Here is a 10,000-nt window from a genome sequence, read left to right on the forward strand (position 1 = left end):
TCATCCCTAAAATGAAGAGGGAGATTTAAAATCCTTTTTAGTTCTAAATCCATATGCAATCCTATGATCCACACTCATTCGGAACAGTTTTAAACTTATTGTTAAATATAAAAGATAATGTAGATATGAAGCTCCACATGTTTTACTGCAGAGTACTGTGTCTGACAATAGACGATGTGTTTGGATGTTGCAGTTTGTAGCTGACGACAGAAGAAATGCAAAGTGACATCGTCTGAGACAGCAGCAGTGTAGGCCCATGAAGGTAAATGGGAATAAGCTAGTTCTCCTCTTTGCCAGCAGCCCCAGGCTCAGAAGTGCTAATCAAAATTCAAATAAAAAAAGGTCCCTAATAGATTTAACAGTTTTTACTATTAAGAGAGGGTTCTCACCATGTGAACAATTCCACTGCTGTGCTGAACAAAACTGAGACAGTTTTCTTTTAAAGTCTAGAGCAGATGAGAGACATAAGGAGACAGAGGGTTTCATTTACTCTCAGGACACTACTGTGCCAGTGAACTAATGAGTCTCTGGGACCTTATGTTGCTCTGGCTGGGATTGAGGCTTGACTCTAATGGGCTTGTTGTCCTTTCTATCAGTCGAGTGTCTGGACAATGGACAGCTGATATGGATTCGAGGGTATCTGGCAACAGGGAAGGGTCATCCTAGTACCTAACTCGGGCAGGAAACCTGGCTGATAAATGTGTTTTCAACTGCAGGAAAATAAAGGCCAAAACTAAAAGAAAATGGTGAAATATAGAGCAGGAATGCTCAAGCTAGAGCTAAAGTGAAGATAAGGAATGATAGAAATACTATCACAAAAACAAAACAAAAGCTCAACATACTCATTTTAAAATGTTTATTTTAAACAGAAATCAACATTACTTAAACATTTTGATTTAGACTTTATTTTTTTCCATTCTCCCACAAAACTGGATCACATTGCAGTTTTACTAGGGTATTGAAATAGAGAGTTTGGCTTATACTTGGCACCTTTTATTTTTGACAATTGCCTTTTAAGAAATACAGCTAAATACATGTATTGTATGTACCATTACTAGTGAAAATCTTATGACTGCGGTGAACCCCAAGAACTGGGGAACAAGATTGTTTATTCAATTGACAGGATTGGGGTTATTCTACAGCTTAAAATAAGAGCACATGCTGCCATCTAGATAAATTCTGTAGCTTTAGTTAGAGGCTGATGGTAGACTACTAGGATCAACTGTTTGGAAATGACCCCAAAATTTTTTTTTGACTTGGCATAAAGAAAATACAGTCAAGGTAAAAGGATTTTTAAAAATCTCAACAATTTTAAAAAAGAAAACAAAGGACAATTAGGTTTTGAAAGATGACAATGATTATAGGTTTAAAAAAAATAAAGAAGAAAGAAAAAGTTTCTTATTAGGAAACAAATTCCTCTCGGGAATAATCAAGGATCCACAAGTTATTCTCCCTCAACCCACCTACCCATAAAGTTTAAAAAATAGAATCTTCTTAAGTCTGATGCATATAAAGGCATAGTATTAAATAGAGAAATGATTTCTCTTGTTGGTTTTTTTTTTCTTTTGGTTGGCTAAAACAAGTTCAGTGCATACAAACTTAAATATAGAATTACAATTATAGTTTGACAAATTAAGATCCCTTAATAGCAAATAATGAAGAATATTGTTCCAGTTTCTCACACTACCTAGTTTTCATTTGACTGCTAGAAGAAGGCAAAGTTAAATTTCCTCGGAGTCACTGAGAAAATTGTTGTCGTTTCCAAATGAGTATCAAGAATGATAGAATTTGCAGGTATCAATGAAGTATGATTCTCAGATGAAGAAGCTATTATCAGGTTTGGCAGCTTCCTCTTCAAATTTTATTTTGTTTTCTGCTGTAATTCCTAGGACTGCCTCAATATCCCTAACGAACCTCTGTAATGAATAAGAAAATAATATCTATTAGTCTTTTACAAAATGGTTAAACAATCTTCTTGGCAATCATATGCAGTCTTATGAATTACAAGTATGGCTTAATGACATATGAAGGCTTATAAAGCCATTGGTTACTTTTCAGAAAAGAGCTCCAATGATTCATTTTAAACATAGTTTTTACTTTGCAGGTAGATTTATTCTCTATTATATATAGGAATAGACACTATATTTGAGCCAGCATGGAGAAGTAGAGCACTTGGTTCAGTATAAGAGTCAAGAAACCTGGCTTCTGGTCCTGAATCACCACTAACTAGATGACAATATTAGGCAAATTACTTAATCTCACAGTACTTTACTTTTCTTGTCCGCAAACTGAAAAAAAGCTACTCTAACATACTCTACTGGATAAATGAAGGAGTAGATGGCGAACTCTTTTACATAAAAGTGTTACAGAAATCAAATTCTTATATAGATAGTTAATTTTATGTTGTGATTATTATTTTATAGAGGCATTGAGAAAGCATAATTGTTAGAGTATTGGTCTTGTAGTCAGGAAGATCTGAGATCCAATCCAGACTAAGACACTTAACTTGCTGTGAGATCCTGAATATTGCCTCAGTTTCCTCACCTGTAAAATGAGAATGATGATAATATCTACTTTCCAGGCTTGTTGTGAGGATCAAAAGTGATGATATTTGTAAACTGCATTGCAAACCTTAAATGTATATATAAATACTAGCCATCATCATCATTATCACTTATGTAATTTGGGGGCTTTTAATATTTTATCTTGTAGGGCTAAAAAATCCATTCCTCCCTAGTTAACCCTTTAACTTATTTTAAATAAGTTATTGAAAAAAAAAAAGGCATTCTATACTGATTCCATTTAGGAGTGTGGATAAGATAGATAAGAAACAAGGAAATGAAGATGTCCTACAAAAGTAGCACCTTTGTCCCTTATAACTTTTTTTAAGACAAATTAGTTATGATATTTCAAACAGTTTGTTGAACTTAGTCGCATGTACAGGGTAGGGGACCATTTAAAGACATTTAAAAACAATTGACCTGTCAACACACTTTGAAACAGTTTTGAGGAAATATATAAAAATACACACACACACACACACACACACACACACACACAAAACACAGAAAAAGGCAATAGAAATAGTTTTCACTTGAATAGGAGTTTATAAACTTTGCTTGCCTTAGGACTAAGCTAAGAGGCCAGCGGGTTTTGGCCTGGACCTTCTGTTTTTGGATGATCTCCAAATTTGAACATGTCATTTGCAAATTTGTGTATATGGACAGTTAGTTAGCATATATACTAGACTAACAATAGACTATGATGTGAAATAGAACACATACCATTTGGGACTAGTGAAAAGGGATGGAGTACTGGTCCCATTTGGACAGTGAATATCTTTAATATTATGGGACCGTATATAATACTATTTCTTCATATGATAATGAATATGAAAATATCCAGAAAAGTATAAACCACTATACAATAGGAGACTGTATTATTATTATTATTAAAATTGACCTATTGTAGAAGAAAATATATTGAACAATTGAATGTATTCAAGAACAAATGTATATAGCTTTCTGTTTCAGGGGAAGGGACTTATGAGGAAAAGTGAATATGATATTCTGATTTACTTAATCTTGGTTTTTAAGTCATGGCTGGTTGGTTAATGATGAATTAGAATCATTCTTATATGACCATTTTTGCCTAGCTAGGATTACAACCATCCTGTTTTTTGAACATTGAAGATCTCTGGTATATAATCCTGCCCTGAACTTCTGTCAACATCCTTAAAACTACTCACAGGCCTCAGGAGGTCAGAAATGAAATTAACTATTATAATTAAATAAAACTGGGCCAGAGCAAATGACACAAAATATAGTGCTGGTGTTCCAATGCTCCATGTTAGGAGCAAATTTTAGAGCAGGAAGAAGCCTTAGAAATCATTTAAAGAAAAAGGAAACTGAGGCACACAGGAATTAGTCTATCTTATTATGACTTCATTGACTCTTAATTCCTCAAGAAATAACCAACTAATCTGTGGTATTATTTAAAGGACATTTTTAGCTTTGATTCTGATTGTGACAGTCTCCTGACCTGAACGTGACATTCTAATGGGCTCTTTCACTTTTGAAACATAGGTTTGGAAATGGCATTAAGTTAAAGTAAGTCTACTAAATTTCAAAGGAAAAGTTTCAAACTATTAAATTTAACTAACAAGTTCAGTGGGAACCTTACAATCTTGACCCTCCACATTGTAAAATATGTACTGCTAACAATAAAAAAGGATGGTTTAGCACTTGTTTACAATACAGCATGAGGTATTTTCAGCCCTTGTAGAGAAATTAACCAGGATCGTTAGTTAATTAACACCTCACCTTAAAATTGGTCTGGCCTTGCATATTAGGTGATGATATTTCTTGATGGATGATGAAGAGATTGTGAGCAAAGGTCATGAGGACCCCCTGGAGATCCTCTCCGATTGTTCTGTTAATGATATCCAAACAAATGAGTTTACCAATGATTCCCTCTCACATGCTTAAAAACAATCACCCTCTCATTTGTGCCTGTCTGGTGATGGAATTTAATGAGTATTTTCAATCTCACAAGGTGGCAATCTTCAGGGAGATATGAAAGATGAGGCTCCATTTTAACTTGTCAACAAAAAGGATTTGTGTAATAAATATTGTTTATTAATCAACTTAGCAGAAGATAGCATTGGGTTCAGTTATTCTAAGCAAAAGGCTACCACTGAGCTAGGACAGTAGTATAAGCTCATATGTTTTTAATGTTTAAATTAGTTTAATAGAACTGTTGCTATGCACATGAGAATAATTCATGCCCGACATAATTCCCTTGAATAAAGAAACATCTGAACCTCGGCATTATTGAGACTTTTATGTGTGCTTCCACACAATAGAATTGTGCCATTTTTCTTTGTGGTCTACTTACTCTTTTACACTCATCGGTTGCTATCTACCTGTGCTACAAGGGAAAATATTAAATTAATTTTACTACATTCCCAAGACCACACACACACTCTATACACCCCAACCATAGGCACAGAATTAATCATAAAGTGACCTTGTAAGTCTTACTACTTTAAGATTCTGATTCTATAATAATATACAATAACTCATATTTATGAGATTCTTTTCTCACAGCAACTTTTAAGAAAAGTAGTGAAAGTATAATTTCCGGATTTTTTTAGAGAGAAAATAGATCCTTATGTTACTATTCTATTGGTTGCATCACTGTGTCTTGAATTGACTTCTCTGAAATCTAAGTTCCTTGACAGTTAAGGCTTTTTGCTCCTTTTTAGAGAAGGGAAAAGGTGGAAGGTACTGCAGAGGCCAATAAGGTCTCACCTTAGCAGCAATAATCTCTTCAAGATTCCAGACAAACTTCTGCTTTAAGACTTTTGGAATTGGGAAATTCAAAGTAGTCTTTCATTTTTAGATAACTGATTGATAGAAATGTTCCCCCCCCCCCCCCTTTCCCTTTCATATAAGTAGAAATTTGCTTTTGGTTAACTTCTATAAACTGATCTTGCTTCTGCCCTGTGGGGTCAAGCAGAGTAACTTTAATGTCTCTTCCACATGATCAGACTTCAAATATTTGGAAATGGCTCTTATGATCTATCCTTCCCTCCATGTTCCTCATCTTTAAGATACAGTCAAACTATGGCACCCCAAAGTATACACAATACTGACAATATCATCTGGTCACAGCAGCTAGACTAACATTGTCCTCACTCTGAATCCTTTATTTGTATTAACACAATCTTTGTATTTCCCTCCAGACACAATGCAGTTCATTTTTGGTCTTTAAAACATTTTGGTTGAATTGAATTGGCTGTCATATCAAAGGTATCATCCTGAGCTTTTAGTCAATGGAAGCCCTCTCCCTGCCCTAGATCTGTCATAGATATTATTTTCTATCCTTGTCTCCTTAACCTATTCTTACACAATTGAGCTTTTGAACCCAAGTCATTGTGAAGGAAGGTGAAGATTTAGAGAGTAGTGGTGAAAATTGTTGTGTGCTACAAACTTAAAACAAATATGCTCTTTGATCATGAGAACACTGCCCTAGACACCAGTCCTCAATTTAAGCTCTTCTTATTAGTGGCTTTTTCTGTTATCTAACAACTACTCTCTTTACCATCAACAGATCTTACCATCTGTTCACCATTAAGTGGCTAGGGGATTTTATATTTAGCAAACTTGAAAAGAAATCCATAGCAAGTTTTATCAGAATCAGCTGATCATTTAATCAATCATCAAGCATTTTATTCAGTACTTGCTATGTGCTAAGTACTGGAGATACAAAGAAAAGCAAAAGTATAACATCAGTCTCTGTCTCTAACAAATTTACATATACTAATGAAACAAATAACTATATATATATATACACACACATATATGTATATATACATACATATATATATATATACATATACATATATATATATTTACATGATAGATACAGAGCAGAAGTAAGGTAACCTTAAAGGGGAAGGTTAAGTGACCAGAAAGATTGGAAATTCCTCAGAGAGAACCCGACCTTCTGGTGCTGGAGAGGGAAAGGCTAACAGAGAATATAAGGAATATAGTCTATAAGGAGTTATAGTCTAACAGAGAATATAAGGAAAATTTAAGAAATGGCTACAAGACAATCTAAATGTCATAAGAGAAGTTCAACCAATTGCTAAAGAAAAGTTCTAACTAGAGACTTTTGATTTGTACGTCTGTCCAAGTCAGCCCCTGCTTAATAAATTCCAGTGGCTCCCTATCATCTACATATTGGTTTCCCCATTAAGCTCCTTAAAGGCAGGAACTGATTTAGTGCTTTTGGCTCTCTTTATATTCCCAGTGCTTAGTGCATGATCTATAACATTTCTTTGCAGGCTGAAGACACTTATAGGGCCACAGATGCAGGCCCAAATTTGTGTAAGCCTTCTCATCACTTTCTGTCTTGGTAAAATTGTATTTAAGAAACCCCTAATGCCTTAACTCAATGTGTTTGCTTAGATTCCTAACTTCTGGATCTACCCTCCTCCTAAACCTCCTAAACCTTTTCTAACTTCCTAGATTCCCTGACCAACTTTTCCTAACTACAAACTCTTTGCAAACTTGTTGGCACTGCTATTGCTTGGTTCCCTAAGTTCTTCCTCAAAGGCCTGTGCCCTTTTGTATTCTATGATAAAAGAATGAGAGATTTAGAAAGAAGGGGAAAATGGTTCACCCCTGGCACTGGCACTTGCAGGCACTAGTCATAAGCTGCTGTTTTCTTTAGGGAAAGTAAAAGTAAAAGTTTGAGAATTAGAGGATTGAGGAATGGGAGGCAAGTCAAACCTATATTCATGTATGTGCTCATAGTAGCATTAGAGGAAATAGGAAAAGAACTTGATCCAGTATTCCAACTATATCTTGTTTGCATATTTCTTGCTATAAGTACAAATAGAAAGCTAATATAATTTGTTTGGGCATTAATAGGTTAAGGAGCTAGTGTTGTTGTCCATCTTTCCTTCACCAAGAAAACTGTGACATCAGGGAGGCGATTCCATGGCATTCAAATGAGTTGGATTTAAGTGAGGGAAGGATGTGAAAGGTTACCTGTCTCACTTTTCCTTCCAGAGCCTTCTTGGACCAGTGGCTAGATATAGATCAAAATTTACATTCTTTTGGACAGGACAATGGTATGATATGTGTTATCACAGTCAGAGAGAAGGCAAGAAAAAGAAGAAAGAAAAGGAAAAAGAAGGAGATGTGTTGTTCAACCAACCAGTTGTTGGGTCCCCAGTGAGGCAGCACCCACAACTACTCACAGAGGATGTTTGTCCTTCTTTCTCAAAGAGGACATCAAGGAAATGATGATTCATGCAAATGAATTGAGTCTAAATGAGAGAGGGCTGTGAGAAGTCATCAACCTCACTTTCTCCTCCTCCTCTTGCCATCTGGGTCCAATGATCCTTCCCTGAGGAAGGAGGAACTTTTTGGAAAAGCACTGAATACTCATATGACATCCTGGAGAGGAGCTCTGAGATCCCTTTCAGCTCTAAAATGTCCAGATTTTATGTCTAAAACAATATCCTTACTATATTACTAAGTCTAAGCAGAGCAAGAGACCCAGGAAACAAATGCACATAGCAGGGATCAATTAAGGAATAACTAATTTGTAGGAAGCAGCCATGCAAAGCTGCCTGAAGTCACTAACTGGATAAAAAAGGGGACAGAAGACCTTACCATTTCATGGAATATCTTGATTAATTACTAGAGCTCTTTTCTAAGCATTCCAATGAAAGGGCTTCCCACTTGAGCAGGGAATATCTAGGTTTCTTTCTACCCATCTATCAATTTTCCTTTCCTTTTTTTTCCCCCTAACATATCTTTCTACCTTATTTCCCCCATTTCCCTATACATTTTTGACATTCTAGTTAATGTTGACTAGATGATCTCCAAACATGCTGACATTTGGGCTTTCATGCTTTTGCCCATGCTGTCTCCTTTGCTTGAAATGATGGCATGCTTCCTCCCATCACTCTGCCACATCTGCCTTCCTCCCATCTTTTTCAGAATTCTCTGTATCCTTTAAGATTTCTTCTTCATGGAACTTTTCTTGAGTCTTATCAACCATATAGGATCTCTTCCATGTATGAATCTTTCTAACACTGCTTGGTTAAGTTATGATACATGAATGCAATGGAATATTATTGTACTATAAGAAATGATGAGCAGGCTGATTTCAGAAAAGCCTGGAAAGATTTCATGAACTGATACTAAATGAGGTGATGAGAACTGTACACAACAACAAGATTATGAGACAATCAACTGTGGTAGAATTGGCTTTTTTCAACAATGAGATGATTCAAGGCAATAGACTTGTGATGGAAAGTGCCATCAACATCCAGAGAAAAGATTATGAAAACTGAATCACAGCATAGTGTTTTAATTTTTCTTGTTTTGTTTCTTTGCTTGGTTTTTTCCCGCATGTCCCCCCTTTTGATATGATTTTTCTTGTGTAGAATGATAGATGTGGAAATATGTTTAGAAGAATTGCACATGTTTAAACTATATTGGATTATTTGCTTTCCAGGGCAACGGGGAGAGGAAGAGGGAGGAAGAAAAATTTGGAACACAAGATTTTGTAAGAGAATGTTGAAAACTACATTTGCATGTATTTTGAAAAATAATAAAAAAAACATTATTCTTTAAAAACAACAACAATCTGTTCAAACCTCTCATGATATATACGCTGTCTTGTATTAGGGTTACTTGTAATGTTAGTGAATTATAATAGTAGATTACAAATTCAACAATAGTAGATTATAAACTGCTTTATTCATCCTTATGTCCATCATAGAGCCTTGCACACAGTTGATGAATGAGTGAATCTGTGCATCACATCCTCAGTCCTCCTCTTCCCTTCCCTTATATACTTGTCAGGGTACCTAGGAGAATGGGGCCATTGTGAAAGAAGGGTGAGTGATGTATATACAGGCTCTTACTCCTTTGATGTCTTCAGAGAACAGTTGAGATGAGTAGAGAGAGATACTTGTGCTGGACTCTTTAGGAGTAGCTGAGGTAAAATGAGGGTTGCTGTATTTGAAAATGGGCCTATATTAAGTAATAGGAGCATGGGATCAATGGACAGGAGAAAGACCAGTTAAGGCTGAGGGTATAGCGTTTGGCTTTAGGTATTTCCTCTTGTGCTCAAATTCTGTGAACATTCAAGGAAATGTCTATCAGTCTGCTCCAGAGATTACAAATGCCACCCCCTGACATCAGGAAAGTCATGGTGAAAACTATGGTGAAATGCTTAGTACTGCTTATTTGGACCATCCCAGCTGAGCTCATTCTCAGATTCTCAGCTTTCCAGCTTTAGAGATGGATGCTGGCAGCAATGTTGGCATTGGGCATATGCAACACGCATGTGTTTGCGTCTATGTGTACTCATGTGCTTGTGTAGATAGCTGTTAAAACTAACCTTTTGGCAACAAATCAATCATATTTTTAAAAACCAACGTATGCAAGGGCCACTTTGTGCAATGCCATCT

General features: G+C 35.8%; 1 protein-coding gene across 4 annotated transcripts in view; it reads right to left on the reverse strand.

The window, feature by feature from the left end:
- Window positions 1–923: 923 nt before the first annotated feature.
- The window catches only part of IQCH (IQ motif containing H), a 296,963-nt gene continuing 287,886 nt past the window's right edge, over window positions 924–10,000 (reverse strand). For all 4 annotated transcript variants that reach the window (XM_074294733.1, XM_074294734.1, XM_074294735.1 and 1 more), the window contains 2 exons: window positions 4,323–4,431; window positions 924–1,916 (listed from right to left, as the gene is read on the reverse strand). In XM_074294733.1, the coding sequence (XP_074150834.1) occupies window positions 1,815–1,916; window positions 4,323–4,431 (211 nt within the window). In that variant the 3' untranslated portion in view covers window positions 924–1,814. The remainder of the gene's footprint in view (window positions 1,917–4,322; window positions 4,432–10,000) is intronic.

Source organism: Sminthopsis crassicaudata, chromosome 2 (genome assembly GCF_048593235.1).
Source record: "Sminthopsis crassicaudata isolate SCR6 chromosome 2, ASM4859323v1, whole genome shotgun sequence".
In the NCBI taxonomy this organism is placed as follows: domain Eukaryota; kingdom Metazoa; phylum Chordata; class Mammalia; order Dasyuromorphia; family Dasyuridae; genus Sminthopsis; species Sminthopsis crassicaudata.